General features: G+C 41.3%; 1 protein-coding gene across 7 annotated transcripts in view; it reads left to right on the top strand.

Annotated features, from left to right (window-relative positions):
• Window positions 1–17,899, top strand: part of NCOA2 (nuclear receptor coactivator 2) — a 276,268-nt gene that overhangs the window by 180,489 nt on the left and 77,880 nt on the right. For 6 of the 7 annotated variants that reach the window (XM_080646263.1, XM_080646262.1, XM_080646259.1 and 3 more), the window contains 2 exons: window positions 1,485–1,589; window positions 4,302–4,474. The exons of the other annotated variant lie outside the window; for it this stretch is intronic. In XM_080646263.1, the coding sequence (XP_080502389.1) occupies window positions 1,504–1,589; window positions 4,302–4,474 (259 nt within the window). In that variant the 5' untranslated portion in view covers window positions 1,485–1,503. The remainder of the gene's footprint in view (window positions 1–1,484; window positions 1,590–4,301; window positions 4,475–17,899) is intronic. 7 annotated transcript variants of the gene reach the window in all.

Here is a 17,899-nt window from a genome sequence, read left to right as displayed (position 1 = left end):
GCAGGAAGCTCAGGCCTTGGCTTTTAGATTTGTCCCCTCCTGTGTGACCTGTTGAATACAATGTGCAATTGGTGCGAACCTCTGCGGCTACAGTGTTTCTTCGTCCTACTTACACGTGACTCCTAAAAAAAATTAACTCCGCTGCCCCCTCGGATCAGAGTTGAGTCCAGAAGGAGTGACTGTAGTGAGACTAAGCATCCCAGATTACGCGGAGGGAACAGCTGGGCCGTGTGATCGGTAGGTGACAGTGATACAATGGTCACTCTCAGGTGGTGTTTTCGTAGCCCACCTTCCTCTTTCTCAAATTCTTGACCTTCTGCCGACTTGCCCTTCCCTCCACTTTTTCCAATCTGGAAAGGAAGAAAAGCCGCCACAGAAAGCAAAGGAGGGCAGAGGTGATTTTAGGAGGCTGGGGGACAGAAGGCAGAGGAAATAGCATGGAACTCCAGGAAATATTTTTACATGCTGGCTAAAACCTTGTGGGCTGCTTTTTATTTGTTTGTTTATTTATTGGGGGAGGGGGTGGTTAGCAGTTATTGAGCACCTTGAGTAACAAGTGTATGTCCTCAAAATCTCTGTCAGTCCCTTTGTTAGTTTGTTGAGAACTCAGCCTCTGTTGCTGTTGGATTTGCATATTTAAACATAATTTGGATTCTACTAATGATGAACACACTATTTCTCTTATTATGTATCCTTATATTTTCTTACGGGAAGGTATTCAGCCAGCAGGAGCCAGTAATTCTCCTCCTCGGTTAGGGTCAGTAATGTTACCTGATTTTTTTAGTACATCTTAAAACCTTGGGTGATAGCAGCAAGAACCCATGGAGGGCCAGGGAGGGAGTCAGGGATGTGACAGGAAACTGTGGCTAGGAGGTGTGCTCAGGTAGGTGAGCTGTCCTGGGTGGTGCATTAAGGGAAGAGCCGGGAGGTAGGAACCTCCTGTTAGAGGACAACTGCTTAGGGAGGCCTTGTGTGGGCCTAGGAGAGAGGTGTCATATCTCCCTGGTGGGATTTGGAAACATTCAGCTTCGTGGCATGGCACTGCCTCTTCCCGGGGCAGTCTGTCATGGGTGAGCTATTGCAGCACAGACTTCACATTGGCCAACCCAGAACAGAGACTGGGAGGAGCCCCTTACAACACCTGTAGTTTCCCCACGTGCAAGAGTGCTTCTGAAACTGGAGGTGGCCGCAGAAACCAGGGCCAGCACTTGTTGTTCGGTGGTACTGATGAAATACAAGGCCTGGTGAAAGGGTGTGGCCCACTGAGGTTTGTTTTTATGACTCGTAACCTTTACGTGTGCTTAACCTTTTAACAAGATTTAAAAAAAAAAAAAAAGCAGCCTTTTTGTTAAAAGTTATACTCGCACATAAGTTAAAACTGTTGTCAAATTTCTGATAGGAGTCAAAGTTTTCTTATTATTGGTAAGTTGATCAGACACTTGATCATCAGCTCTTTTCACTTTCCCCCTTGTTTTCTGTTTTAGTTGCTGATATGTGTTCAAGATGAGTGGGATGGGAGAAAATACCTCTGACCCGTCCAGGGCAGAGACAAGGAAGCGCAAGGAATGTCCTGACCAGCTCGGACCCAGGTTAGAGGATTGCCCACAAAAGCCACGTGCGGCTTCTTTGATATTGTAGCACTGACTTTATACCTGATTTGATACTGTGATTGGTTTTTCTCCTTAACAGTTAATCAAATATGTATTATTTAGCTGACGTTTTGGAGATGCTAATCAGTTACAGATCTTATTATTTTTTCTAAGAAGAGGAAAGCTACATTCTTCTGATATCTCCTAAGTACATGGCTCTTAAAACCTCTTTCTTCTATAATCTTGAGTTTTTCACACTCTTTTCTGTTCGATCACACTGTCATAAAGGCAAGATCCCAAACTAAAAAGATCTGCAGTTAATTTTATACTGGGTTTTATTCTGTTTTGTTTCTTTGTTTTAATGAGCAAGACATGAAATGTTAAATCCACTTGCTTTTGATTTGATAACAAAGACTGTGGCTCTTCAGTGAGCACAGCAAAAAGTTTTACAGCAAGTTCCATGTCATATGTCATGGGTGGATGTATGAGTTGCTATAGCCTCCATGGAGGATAATTTAGCCGTACCTTTTTAAAGTTATGAATGCATATTCTCTTTGAACTAACAATGTTCCCCTTCTAGGAATTTTCCAACAGTATACTTTTACATGTGCAAAATTATGTATGTTTGAGCTTACTTATAACAGCGTTGTTCATCATCACAAAAAGGTTAGGAATAACCTAAATGCTTGTAGGCTTGTATTTAAACTATTTATACATCTATAACCTGGAACACAATACAGGTTATTGTGAAAAAGAATGTGGACACTATTAATGGGCTGATATGAAAAAAATCTGTTAAGAATATTTAAATCATGTCAGTGACTTAAAAATTTAAATTAAAAGAGCAACTTCTATTAAATGGCCAGTAAAGTGATGAGATGGGCAACAGTAGGGAAGAGGACTAGAGATTGTTGTTAAGAGAGGAAGAGAAAGAGAAAGAGCAAAGAGCCAGTGTTTGTATTTCCTTCTCTCCTTGTAGGTGCCAAGCAAAATAAGCCTGTTTAGTCACCACTGTCCACATCCCAGCTCCTGTGTTTCCTCTAGATTCCCTAGTACTTCCTGGCTAACCACAGTCTGTCAGTCAAACTGCCTGCAGTGCTCAGAGCCCTCCTCCAGGAGGCAGTGCGGTAAACTGGCGTGTTCCAGTGGAGGGACGTTCTCTGTGCAGGTGCCATGGGGGGTTGAGGCGGGGTGACTCCAGCCCTCTCCTCCCTGGCACTCTCCCATCTTTGTAGCACAGCTCCCCCTTCACCTATTTGTCATTTACTTATTGTCTCGGGGAGTGAGGGAGGGGAGAGATGGAGGGAGGAAAGGGTGGGTATAGGGGTCCAGAAGGGGAACTTGGCTCCTTCACAAATTCTAGCCACTCCCTCCCTTTCCCTGCACTTAATCAGCCAGAAGCTAGGAATACACATGAGACTTAGTAAAACCAAATTCAGATCTTTGCTCTACTGGGTGATCTTGGACAAATTGTATAACCACTGTAAAATGGGGAAATTATATTCCATCTTAGGTTTATTAGTTGGTGAAAATAAACCTAATATTTAGAAGCTAATATATGGAAGTCTATTACAAACTACAGGATTTTATAAATTGCTGTTATACACAGATAATCCCAATTTGTTAAAAATACAGAAAGCGGCTACATTAAACAACTTGCTTTGCTTATATATTGTGTTGCTTGAATGCCTTTTAGTGGGCCCTCTGCTGTACTCGAGAAGAAAAAGGTCCACTGTTATTATCAAAGGGAACTCTTTTTTTTTTTATAATATATTTTATTAATTTTTTACAGAGAGAAAGGGAGAGGGATAGAGAGTTAGAACATCGATCAGCTGCCTCCTGCACACTCCCTACTGGGTATGTGCCCGCAACCAAGGTACATTCCCCTGACCAGAATCGAACCTGGGACCCTTGAGTCTGCAGGCCATCGCTCTATCCACTGAGCCAAACTGGTTAGGGCCAAAGGGAACTCTTGAATTTGCTGTTTATCAAATTCAAATGAGAGGATCTTGCCAGTTCCTTCTCCTCCCTTCCATTAACTTTTTAAAACTTTAGTAGAACTTGGATCGTTTGTTTATATTTTGCATGTCATTCAGCTTGGACAGTTAACAAATACGCTGATCAGTTTCGCTTTTGTTTCTAGTGGTACTGTGGTTTTTGCATTACCTAAAAAGCCTGTTTGGTTTGATTACTAACATCTTGAAGAAGCCTGTGAAATTATATAGATTTATTTATCTTAATTTTTTATGCTTTATCAAAAATCATTAAAATTTATTCTTATTTTAACTACGTTAACTTCCCTTTCTTTTATTGATCTTAAATAAACTTCAAAATTTTTATAGACGTAACTTCCATTTTCTAAAACATAAAGGAATCCTTTGCTTACTCAGCAATAAATTTCATATCCAAGCTTGGTATCAAGCACTGGGTAAGCAAATTGTCTGATCCCTGTCAGTGGAAACAGTAAGCACATTGGACATATGATGACACAAGTAAATATATAATTATAAACTGGGGTAAATTTAATTTTTTTAAAAAACATGCAACATTTAGAGCAAATTCAGGTTTCACCCCCCAATCCCAAAGTACTTTTGTGTTACTTAAGTAACTTCTATTGGCTATCTTTGTATTAGAACTTGTTTGACATGCTTATCTTGTTCAAAACAGCTCTTCTTCAAATTCATAATAAAAACATGTTTCTTTTTTTTTTAGCCCCAAGAGGAGCACTGAGAAACGCAATCGTGAACAGGAAAATAAATATATCGAAGAACTTGCAGAGCTGATATTTGCAAATTTTAACGACATAGACAACTTTAACTTCAAACCTGACAAATGTGCAATCTTAAAAGAAACTGTGAAGCAAATCCGTCAGATCAAAGAACAAGGTAAGAGGACCAAATTGATATTTTGGAGAGTTCAGTTGGTTTCTGGTTTTCCATGTGTGAGAAGTCCCTTCAGAGTCCCTTTAATCCATTTCTTCAGCTTAAATTATTGATGAGGAAATGATGTCACAGAGCAAGATGAATGCAAGTATCACTTGCAGTGATGTATAAATAGGCTTTATATAAAATTCACCAATTCCCTGAGGTACGGTGGGGTGATGTCACTTTTCGTCTGGTAAACTCCGTGAGGTACCCGCAGCCTCTGCCCATCTTGCACTTCCGGAGCTTGCACGGCAAGCGACTGTCATAATCTGCGAGAGAGGAGCCAAGTGAAGATGGAGACCAGAAGTAAGGAAGTGAACCTCCTGTTCCAGCTCGTCAGCATATTTGATGAAGTCTGAGCCCCGACCGGCCGCACCACTAGATTAGAATTTCATATCCTGAGTGACAAGCAATTTGAAAGGCTCATGCCTCTACACGGAATTCTTTTGTGAAGTTGAAACACAGAACATGACAGCTTTCTTCCTGGGGTTTTCTTTTTTTCTGAGATCATTTTCTGCCTCTCTTCTTTGATATTTTTGCCTACAGAAAAACTTTAAGAAAATAATATTTGAAAAAACACATTAGACTTTGTGGTGCCAAGAAAAATCTGTCTTAGGCGAGTATGAACAGTGTCTCGGTGCTCAGGGCCAGTATATGCTCTTGAAGTATTCACACACTGCTTCCCTTCAGGGCGAGGGAGATTAGTATCTACCTATAATCTGTTTTTGAATGCATCCTCTTAGAGTATCTACCTTTTATGTAATATTCAAAAGAGGCAGATTTTAGAACAGTGATGTCTTTGTCTGTATAGGTATATGAGCCTGAAACTGCCTGATCCAATCTATTATAAAATCCTAGCTACCTACTCACATATTATCATCAGAGCCTTTTCCATTTTCATGCATGTACCATTAAGCTAAATTTTATATAAAGCAATTTTACAAATGTAATTCTGTCTTCTAAGAATTTCTAAAGAATATACATGTAGCATACACAATGCAATTTCTGATACCAGCCCCCCCTGAAAATCAGTCTTTATTTCCTGGCTTTTCCGTCAAGATTATATCATAACATTCACCATTCAAGGAGTTTCCACTCTCAATGCCTGTCTCAGTCTCCATTTCTCTCCTTTTCCCATGACATTCACTAGTTACCAAAAACTCAGTTAATCTCCAGTTTGTGTCTTCATTCTTTGGTATCAACAAATGGATAAAATAATATTCCTAAAGCTCTTAGGAGAAAAAATTGGTTAAGGTTTCACAGTGTTCTGCAGTTGCCATATTTCTGGTTGCTGATACCATTGCAGTGGAGAAATCACTAAGTTTCTTGTTTCAGATTTATAAATTTTGAATAATTAAAATTTGTGAACATTGCATGTTAGGCAGCACTTTACACTTAAAACAGTTACATAGATTTTTTTTTTTTACTATCAAGGTCTTGCACAAGGTTTTAAAGTTTTGCAAAACCTTGGTAATTCCCCCTTCAAACCATCAAACACGTTCGGATGTGTCACGCTGGGCCTATGCCATACTTTCACTGTGGGTTTCATCATGGACTGCACACCACAACCACCCAAGAAGCAGCAACAATAAACACCCTGTCATGTCTTATTCTTCTAATAATGTTCCTATTAATTTGAAAACTAATGTGTTTTGAAAGGGGAAACAGAACTTAAAAACCAAATGAAAAGAACAAATATACTTTTAAGTTTTCAGCTAGTCTAGTACTGTTAAGAAGATTGCTTGTTTAGTAAATTGTCTTTAAAAAGAGCAGGACTTTAGAAGCAAATAGAACATAAGTTATGTTTCTGTCCTGGTTCTGCCCCTGACAAGCTGTTTGAATCAGGGCAAAGTATTTTCTCTCTCTGAGACTCAGTTTCCTCCTTCAGAATTTAGCAAGCACAACCTCGAGGTTGCACAATTGTTGAAAAATTTATGAGCTAAGTGAACACACTCAGCAAGTGCCTGTCGCAGTAAATGGTCATTAGGTGTTCAGTAACTAGCGTTCCCATATTGAGCAGGAAGGTGGCATTTTCTTCACTTATACTAAGATCTTCAGACAATGAGTGCTTCCTTCAGGTGGAAAGGGGGGGGGGGGTGGTTATGAACATCCTCGCCTCCAGGGACATTTGAAGCAGTAAGGTTCTTGTTGTCTGTGCTTGCCCCCACCCCCTCCAGCTCCACATGGGCCTGCATGCTTCTCTCAGCAGCTGACAGCCACTAGGGTTCAAGAGCAGCACAGAAGTGTGACCCACGCCCTTCTGTCTCACTCCGTGTGCCCGCCCACCCAGCCGATCCCCCATTACTTAGTATAAATAAAATCCAACCATCATCTTGACAACATTGTCCAAGCTTAATTTGTATTTTAGCCACAGACACCAGCCTGAATGAAATCATAGTTGTCCTAGAGAAGTTAAACTGGATTACATGAGATGTTGCACCAGAGAATACTAGTACTCCGTTGGGAATGCCGGGCTCATACTTAGGGAACCTTCCAGTGTCCAAGGCGCAGGCAGGTCAGCCAGGCATGACGACCTCTTGCACTCAAGTCTACTCTGTCATCAGCTGCTCCTCAAGTTTCCACCCGCTTTATAAATAACGGGAGAGAAGAAAGGATATGTTTAATGGCCCAAGAATGGGAACTTGGAGGGGAATTACCAGCTCTTCAAGTAAAGGAGCATCCTCTTGTATGAAGTAGTAGGGAGACTTGTGTTTGTAGCCACCAGCCCTCGGAGAGCGTTCATGCTGGGCGGGTCTTGTCAGGAGCAGGGCAGGTCCAGAGTCTGCGCTGAACCATTCCAGCAGCTTTTTGTTACTGAAGGATGATGTTTCAGCCTGTTTGATACGATTCTGATAAGTGTTTAAAACTTCAGGCTTCTACTGTATACCTTACAAACAGCAGTCATAAATGGTGAAAAAACCTATTTCCTCATTGAAGGTCTAGTATTGCTTTTGTTTCACAGAATAATAAGTAGTATAAAAAATACAATCATCTATTTTGTATTACAATGTCCAATTTCACACTTTTAATCAGAAAAGTTAAATAGAATTTCTGTGGCAAATGCCTATGCTCTTAAAAAATAAAATTGACTCAAACTACCTGATTAAAAACTGGTCAGAGCACCTGAATAGACACTTCTTCAAAGACATACAAATGGCCAATGGACATATGAAAAGATGCTCAATGTCAGTAATCATCAGGGAAATGTAAATCATAACCATATATATCACCTCACGCCTGTCAGAATGGCTATTACCAAAAAGACAACAAAGAATACGTCTTGGGGAAGAAGTGGAGAAAAGGTAACCCTTGTGCACTGTTGGTGGGATGGTAAATTCATGCAGCCACCATGGAAAGCGGTATGAACATTCCTCAAAAAAATAAAAAATTAAACTACCACATGGCCCAGCAGTCCCACTTCCGTGTATTTATCTGAAGAAATTCCTTGTTGGACTAAGCAACCTAAAAGGTCATTCTCATTTCTCATTCTGATTTTCCTAATGATATAATTTTGATTGTAGTGCCAGTATGAGAACATTGGGATTGTAAATTACTTCATACATATGAATTTCCCCTAATAGTGAGGATAGCATCAACAAATAAAGAAGTATTTTAAAGAGGGTAAGGGCCAGTGATTTTAGTGGAGTCAATTCACATCAACCAATGAGAGCCAATAGTTACATTTCAAGAATTTCATAAGCCAATTGATAAACAACCATTATTAAAAATTATATAGACTTACAATTAAATTATATTACAAAACAAGCGTAAGGAAAACGAACGCTCATCATTTCCTAATTATTCTACTTCATTTTACCCATTTATCTGTGCTGTAGAGACTCTTTGTGTCATATCTATTTACATGAGAGAAATACTATGTAGTGGTGGCTACTACACATCTTTTCCGAAGTCTGCATTCAGTACCGAGTATTCACACCATGGAAATCTAAAAATCAGTAAACTCTACAAATCAAAGCTTGACTTATTGTTTTTGCTGACTGTCATTCTAGACTTAAGTAGTGGAGAAAGTATTAATAATTAACATTATAACATTATGTAGCCAATACATACACACACAAAAATTATATCCAATGCAGCAAAAAAGTCACAAGTTGAGAACCAATTGCATTTCTACATATGATATCCTCACCCTATACTTTTATTATTTCACTTTTGTCTTATTCATTGACTTATATGAAAAGGTCAAGTCACCTGCACCCTCTCCAGCTCTCTTGTGGACCTTGTTGGCTCTTGCTTGTCCCTGTTACCTGAGTGATATGTTCAAGAATTTTTCTTTAAGGAGAACTAAAGAGGGCAAGAGTCATGGCAATTTTTATTTCACTCTTATTTACTTGAACACAGGAATGAATTTGGCCCTATCTTACTATTGAAGATCTGAAGCTATTATCTGTTTTCATAAAAATAAATCAAACTTTCTTTCCTTGTTTGACAATATAACCTGTGGTCGGCATTCTGCCCTTGACATTGCAATTTTGAATGACGATAAAATGTTTTTCCTCTGGTCTGCATATAAATCACTTTCCTATTCTTATGTGGATCAGTGGCTCATGTTATTAATGAAATGCTTAAAATTAGTGAGCAGGGGTGGAATTTCTGCTCTTATTTTCTCCTCAGACCCCTTATTATTTTTTCTTAAGTATATGAAAAGGTTATTTTGTTTGTTTAACAGTTTTCAGATAAAGAGGATTTGAAAAACTTAATGTATCCTAATGCTTCACAATTTTAACAATTTATGACATGAGCTCTAATTTCAAGACTTATACTGTCTTCCACACTCTAGAAAGGAGGCGTTCCTTTTTGCCCTGATTGCCTTGTATTATTATAAAAAGAAATTAATTCTGACACCCACTCCCTGTATTGATTTTACTCAAGAGCAAACATTCAGTAATAAATTTTATTGAGTAAATACTATATGCAAGACACTGTTATTCACTGAGTGGGAATCTGACCGTCAGTAGTATATGGGTTTTTGGTTTTGCTTTGCTTTTTTTGGAGCTTTCATTCATTTGAGATGAAATAGACTTGTGAAAAACCAACCAGCTGTGGAACTGGAAGGGACAGTGGGATTAAGTGGGATTACAGAAGCAAGCCTTGCTGTAAACGAGGTTTTAATAGATGAAAGGGTGGCCGATGGGGCTGGGCCGGGATGGGATGGGACAAGGGGGTGGGGATGCTTGTCAGGCGGGGAGCAGAGGAACCAGAGCCAAGGCACAGGACCGTGGAGGGAACACCATGTAGTGAAGCATCTGGTTGGATTTGAGGTTGAAAAGGACAGGTCAGAGTCATATGGGACAGTGAGCACAGTATCGTAGCAATGTTAGAATTTGGCGAAGGTGCCTTAAAATCAGACTTGTCACGTCTTTGGCCGAGTTGGTTTGAAGTATTCTACCATGGTCTCCTGGCTCTGGAGATGCCCAGTCCGAGGCATGGGACTTGTGTGTACAAAGCACATGCCACTGTTTGGCATTTTGCTGTTGGTGTCGTTCTCTTTTTGGTTTAGGCTTAAAGTACATTTTTCTTAGTTTTTTGTGGTTTTGTTTTTCATTTGTTTGGTTTTGTTTTCTGTTTCTTTTTTTTAAGCAAATGGGTAAGAACAAGCCTATCTTCCCAACCTGTTGTACTGGTAGATGAGCAAGAGGGAACCATCACCGTTCTTGTGTACTTTAGGTTTAATTTTCAGGCTGCGGTGGATTGTACAGTAAGAAATCATTATACGTGCAACTATTTTATTTTATTTATTTTTTAATCCTCACCCGAGGACATGCTTAGAGAGGGGAAGGGAGAGAGAGGAACATTCATCAGTTGCCTTCCGTACATGCCCTGACCAGGAACCCACAACCCAGGTATGTGTCCTGACCAGGAATTGAACCAGTGCCCAGGATGACGTTCAGCCAGCTGAGCCACTCCAGCCAGGCTGGATTTTTGGTGGTTTTCTTAATTTTGGTAAAAGACACAACATAAATTTATCCTCGTAACAATTTTTAAGTCTGCATTATTTTATTATTAATTATATGCATGCTATTGTACAACAGGTCTCTAGAGCTTTTTCATTTTGCGTGATAGCAACTCCATACCCATTGAACAACTCGCTGTTTGCCCTGGCCATCCCCTTCTACTTTATGTTTCTATCACTTTGATACTTTAGATACCTCACATACTACTGTGTTCCCCCGAAAATAAGACAGTGTCTTATATTAATTTTTGCCCCCAAAGACACGCTAGGTCTTATTTTTCAGGGGATGTCTTATTTTTCCATGAAGAAGAATACGGTACACATTTATTGTTAAATGAAAATAAAGGAAATTTATTACCTGTATACGGTACGGTAGTACGGCAGTTGTCAACACAAACCAGACAAACTGTGAATCCTACAGTATCAAGAATTTAATCATTTATTCAATGACAATCATGTCATCTTCTGGAACACCATCATAACAATCCAATTCCTGAATTTCTTGTGACTCCATTTCTTTCAGAATCAGTGGACCAAATCTCTCATGTTTAGCAATAGCACTGTCTTTAAATGAGTACTTCTTGTCAAGGTAGCCTGCTCGCAGTGCATTTGCAATGCAACTGTCAGTGATTTTCTCCCATGAATTCTTCACCCAAGTCACAACTTCTTGCAGTTTAGGTTTCACAAAGTTTCCACGCTGATTTCTCTCCATTCTCTTTTCAATGTAGTCATTAATTTCCATGCGCAAATTGTCTTTGAATGACTTGTTTATTGCAATATCAAGAGTCTGGAGATAGGCCGTCATTCCTGCGGGAATCATTATCTGATCTGTTTTTCTTTCGTGAAGAAATGTCTTCATGTCTTTAGCGCGGTGAGTGCTGGCTGCATCCCAGACTAGCAGACCTCTTTGGCTCCCTCGCATAACAAGCGGCAGCATTAAATCGACCCACTTCCTTATAACTGCTTGTGTGGCCCAGGCTTTTTCAGTTTCAAGAATAAAAACGCCCAAAACACGTTCAATCTTTTCCTTCTTGCCCTTAGAAATGATTAAGGTGGGATTTTAGTGCCATCCAGACGAATTGCCAAAATACAGGAAACACGTGCACTTTCGTAAGCAGTGGAGGGAATGTACGCTAAGGAGGCACCCCGCTGTTCAATTGTTGTTTGAGATGATTGGCCCATAAACACTGCAGTTTCATCCATAGCAATCATGTTGGAAACATTGTATTTAGAGAAGTCAGCATCATCAATAAAGGACTTGAATGCAAGTGCTCACTTAATAACTTGAGTATCTTCCAACCTAAACAATGTTGTAGATCTTCTTAAAGACAGTTCACTTCGCTGAAGGAAATTATCCAGCCAGTGTTGTCATGCTTTGAAGTCTTCGGGGGCTATGTCAAACTGTGGTGCCATTGCAAGGGCAAATTCTTGAATCTGAGCCCTATTCACAACCAAAGCCTTTGCTCTCCTATCAACAACCCATTCACAGATCAGGTCTTCCAGCTCGGAAAATAATGGTTGCCGACCTGATCCACACTTGCGCTTTTTAGCATTTCCCTTGTCCACTTGTTCAATGAGGTTACCATACTCTGCTCACCATTTTTGGACCAATCGGATACTCAACATCTTCTCTTAGCAGAAAGCAGTAAGATTTTGGCCCCAAGAGTCTTCCACGATTCCTTTCTTGTACTCCACGGAGTAGCTTTTTCTTTTTGCGCTCATTTCTAGGGGTAAAAAAAAAGGAACTGGGGTATCAAGGTGGGGGAAGGGGGATCACTCAAAATGACACAGGGGGGATCAGAGGGGGGAATCAAAATGGCACAGGAGAATCAGAGGGGGGATTACCATTTTAGTAACCCCTTTTGATCCTCCTGTGTCATTTTGATTGTCCCCTCTGATCCTCCTGTGTCATTTTGATTGTCCCCTCTGATCCTCCTGTGTCATTTTGATTGCCCCCCCTCTGATCCTCCTGTGTCATTTTAAGTGATCCCCCTCCCCCCACCCCTGTGCCACTGAACACCTTCACCAGACATCCCCCCTACCCCTTTATCAGACATTTACCCCCTGGGGCCTGCCTGGGGACTGTCACTGGGCTTGCTGGGGCCTGGATCTGGGCTGGAGCAGGGTCTGCCACTGACTGAGAACCTTCAGTCATCATGAAGGCGGCCGCGAGCATCAGGTAGTGTCACCAGAGACAGACCAGCATTCACCACCTTCGCTGCGTCCCTTTCGCTCTAATCCTCCTGTTCTTCTACATGCATCTGCGAAAGTCTCCTCCTCTCTCCCGCCCCACGCTCACCGCTCACTCCGACCTCCACTCTGCCTCCACACAGCAGTGACGTCAGGACTCCGCGTAACGTCACTGGTTGCTAGACACCAGTTGGGGCGGCCCTAGCAACCAGTTTACGGTAAATTAATTTTCATTCTGAGACAGAGCCTGGGGCCTTATTTTCGGGGGATGCCTTATATTTCAGAAGGAATCCTGTAAGTAGGTCTTATTTTCGGAGGATGTCTTATTTTCGGGGAAACACGGTAGTAAGTGGAGCCATGCAGTATTTGTCTCTTTGGCATTGGCTTATTTAACTTAGCATAATATCCTCACGTTTCATTTACGCTGTAGCGTATGACAGGATCTTCTTTTAAAGGCTGTATGTACATATCACATTTATTTATCCATTCATTCATCAATGGACATTAGGGTTGTTTCTACATCTTGACTCTTGTGAAAAATGCTGCAGTGAGTGTGGGTATAGAAATATTTCTGTGATTTTTGTCTTCAGTACTTTTGGATTATTATCCACTTCTATTTTTAATTTTCTGTACTGTGTCTGCACCATTCTTACAATTCCACCAATAGTGCACGAGCGTGCCTGTTTCTCCACATCCTCACCAACACTTGTTACTTCCTGGTTTTTTGATAGTGGCCATCCTAATGAGGTGATATCTCATTATGGTTCTGATTTACATTTCCCTGATGATTAATTAATTAGAGCATCTTTTTCAAGGACCTAGTTTGAAAAGAGTATCTAATACCATATAGCAGCATTGAATTCCTTCTATAGTCAAATATCTTAGTATTAGATATTGTTTGATACTTTAGGGCATCAAACATGACCCTAAGCTAAGAGCGTGGAGAGGAGGTAGTGCTTAGCAAGAAGATCCCTTGATGCAAATATGAAATCAGTAAGAAAAAGGAGAGAAAACCACAATGGCATTAAGATATTTGGCCTCATTTCGACTGTTTCTCACACTCCCCTAAAGAACGTCTCTTTCCCTCACACCTTTTGCTACATCAGAGTTCTGTATATAGGCTGTAGGAAAGGAAGAAGTGTAAGTCATGCTTGGTTATCTCTCTGTCTATCGTTTGAGGGTGGGCAAATAGAGGCACTCACGTATGTTGTTTACCAATTCTTTCCTCCTCTTATTACTGTGTTGTTCACTCTGAAATATTTTAGTTCATTTCTACTTAGAAAATGATCCCCTCTTCCTAATTACTGAGTCATTTATCTCTGATAATAAGTGTAAGGGTACAGTTTTTTAAATCATCTCATCTTTTCTGTCACCCCCAGTGTTTTTAAAGTAATAATTCCAGGAAAGCAGTGATCATGGTGATTTTCATCTCAGCTTTGTTGGTAAGAAATGGGGACCCCTTAGCAGCTTGTGTTTTGCCATGAGTGCAAAGTCTAGTAAAACCTGGCCTTCTGCCTTATTTAATTGTGAGTTCAGCTTTTCCTCCAGACGGGCTCTTTCCAGCGTATCCGATATTGAATCCTGTTTTCTAAGAATGTGACAGTGAAGAATAATTCATAAAATACAAGAATTGTAGTTCTGCTTATAATACTTCTCGATTAAAGACTCTGGATACCAAGTAACCTTGCCCTGAGAATTGATTTTAATTTGACCTTTTTTCTTGTGGTAAAATATGCATAGCATTCATTGCTGTCCATCTCTATAACTTTTTTATCATTCCGAACAAAAACTCCTGATCTTTTAAATAATAATTATTTACCTCTCCTCCTTCCAACTCCTGATAACCACTATTCTATGGATTTGACTATTCTAGTTATCTAGAATAGTGGAATGATATAGTATTTACTTTCTATGAGTGGCTTATTTCACTTACTATAATGTTCTCAAAGTTCACCCATGTGGTAATATATATCTGCATTTACATCCTTTTTAAGGCTGAATCCTATTGCATGTACATGCCATATTTTGTTTATCCATTTATCCATCAGTGGGCGCTTGGATTGTTTCCACCGTTTAGCTATTGTGAATAATGCTGTTATACACCATGATTATTTGTGAACATATATCTGTTCAAGTCCCTGCTTTCATTTGGGGGGGGATCTACACCCAGAAGTGGTATTAGTAGATCATGTGTTAGTTCTGTTTTTAATTTTTTGAGGAATCACCTATATATATAAAACCCTAATATGCAAATAAACCAAACAGCATATCTATCAAACAACTCATCACTATGACATGCGCTGACCACCAGGGGGCACGCGTGGAACATGGTGAGCATCGGCAGCAGGCGGCAAATCGTGGAACATGGCGGGTGTCAGCCACAGTGGGATGGTGGAGCAGGTGAGCGGGGGCGCCAGACCAAGGCGGGGCGCTGGTCGCTGTCATCGGGGCGAGACTCTGGTGGTTACTGAAAATGCTTTGCTCCTGTGCGCTGCGGTCCTGCCCAGCGCTTGCATCTGCTGCTGGCTCCAGCACTGCTCGTACCTGCCGGCACCCAGCGCTGGCCCTGATCACTTGGTGGCATCAGCTGGTGCGAGCTGTGGCTACCGGCCCTGATCACCCCTCAGGGCTTCTCCACCTCCCCCTGCTCCTGAGGGGCGATTGGGGCAGCAGCCACTGCTCGCACCTGCTGACGGCGCTGGCCCCAATCACTCCGCACCGTCAGTGGGTGCGAGCATGGCGGGCACAGTCAGCGCATGGGAGCAGTGACGGTGGGAGCGGGGCTACCGGCAGAGAGGGGACCGGGGGCCGTGGTAGGAGGGGCCAGGTGGGAGCATGGAGGATGGGCTGAGACCCACCCCTGTACCCACCACAGCCTCCCAGCCCACAGTTCCTTTCAAGGTGCACTAATTTGTGCACTGGGCCCCTAGTTACTATACTATGAAAATGCAAAAATATTTAAATAGATAACATTTTTGGTATTAAGAATCAGGATTCCTTGTATCCAAGGCTACTATGTGGGGATATTTTTTAGCAATACTAAAAGAATGTCATAAATATATGCAGACACACTGTTTCCAGCTACCCTCTCATCCCTTCTAGAAGATTCCTCCATTTTTTGCTTGGTCCCTGCATTGCCTCTGATCACCAGACTCCTTCAGGGTCAATACTGTTGTCTGTTTCTTAGATAAGGAAACTGATATGCAGAAACAATAGTAAGGCTCGAACTAGTCAATGACAAACTAGAATTCCAACCCCAGTGTGCTGGTGGTTCTGAAGCAGGCATCTTTCCCCCCATGTCCATGACCTGCCCCTGAGGGTGGTGGTCGTGTCTTCAACCCAGCCTTTGTTTATCGTGAGAGAAAATGTTGATCTACAGAGAAATTCCTAAAGCAAAACACTCAAAACCAAAATAAAGATTTATAATAGTTACTGGGGTGTCAGTCGCGGTAGTTTTAACGTGTTATTCACAGAAGAGATTTTGATGGTTTAAATATCTTCAATCTTATGGAAACTGCAGTCAAGGGCTATGAAGCAAATAGCTGCCCCTCACCCAGGTTCCCGCGTGTTCTCCACACCTATGCATTCTAACAGGGCTGCTATAGTTACGGATGCATCTCTCCCAATATTGTCCTTTTTACTGTCTTTTTCTAGTTAGCTCAGTGTAAGTCATGAAAGGAAGAGATGCTAGGGTCATTGAGCAGTGGAAAAAGTTCCTCCTAGGTATGAAAACCTCTGAGTCTGTTGCTCTGATTCAGAGCCCTCACATTTCCCACGAGCCAGAGGAGTGACAGAGGGAAACAGAGGACATGAGTTGTGCGTTGATGTTGCGTGCCCTCAGAGGCTGGTTGCCCAAAGCTGCTGCAGCTCCGACTGCACCGGCCCCTGCGAGCACTGGGGTTACCACGTGTCACACGTGGAGTGCTCACGTTTACCTGTATCCTCTCATTTCACCCATGCGGCGCCCCTGCCGGGCAGGTGTAATTAGTTATTAACTCCATGTTCTACAGGGAACCTCGGGTTTAAGTGACTCGTTCAGAGTCTCACAGCTTCGGGAACTCAAACCCAGATCAAAGCCAGTGTTACTCTGCCCTTTGGGAGGAGTTGTCATGAGTAAATGGGTTAAGCACATGGACAAGCCCAATTTAAGATACACTGAGACACTGTGGTTTAGTTACTGGGAAGAATGTTTTTTGCAAATCCCAATGTCAGAGGATAATGTACACTTTCAAGACAGCTCAGCTTTTCCTGTCAGGAAAAAAAAAATGATAAAAGATCCCAAGAAAATAGAAAGTTGCTGTGTGGGCCAAAAAAAAATTCTTGGTATTTAGCCAGAAAACTGGATAACAAGCTGGTTTGAGAATTTTGTAACCTCGTGTAAGCAGATGAGTTTTCTGTGAGAGTGAATGTGCCATCGTTTTATGTGTCTATCATGTGGGCGCACCGTACCCTCCAGATAAACAGCAGTCCTGGCCTCATGAAGGTGTTCTCTCTGATTTCAGGAAATGTATTGGGAGCAAAACAGACTTTACCAATAGTTGCTGTGAGTACCCCAATGTTCTTTATTGTGGACCAGAGGTCAAGGACAGGAGTGGCATCCAAGGGCCGTATTTCACACAGTACTGAGCTCTGCACCACCTGTGCAGTGTGTTCTAACCTGTGTTCTGAAAGGGAAGTGTGCAAATTGCAAATGTGCATCTGGAAAATGTATGTATTAGATTGCATGCATTTAAACTTAAACTTTTAGATATCCAGGGCTGTTGGAAAGGGTACTTCTACATTATGTTTCTCATTTCTATAATTTTGAACCAAAGAAAGGTCCAATTCAACACAATCATACAGAAAAACATACATTAATTTTACCCAGCCAAGAAAAATTTTTCATTAAAATGGACTTAGATTCTGATTGTACAGTGTTAGAGCCTTGACCACCTGTAATAGATGAATCCTTTTGGGCCTGTCAGTTTTGGAAATAAATTTTTTGTCGGATGGAAGACAACTAAAGTGAAAGAAATAAATGTGAGTACTCCCACACAGTCAGTCCTGAGGTCCTTTTCACGCCCATCAAGGCCAAATGGTGGACATTATGGAATTCCTGGGTCATTTGGGGAGCAGTATCTCCTGAGCCTTACTTAAGCCTGTCCACATTAGGCAGGCATACCCCCATTCTGTAAGATCCCAAGTGTTATGTGTTACCTTATAGATAACAGAGGGGGAAAGGA

This window comes from Plecotus auritus (assembly GCF_963455305.1).
Source record: "Plecotus auritus genome assembly, chromosome: 11".
Classification (NCBI taxonomy): Eukaryota; Metazoa; Chordata; class Mammalia; order Chiroptera; family Vespertilionidae; genus Plecotus; species Plecotus auritus.
The sequence above is the reverse complement of the archived record's forward strand: the minus strand, read 5'-3'. Positions and strand labels throughout refer to the sequence as shown.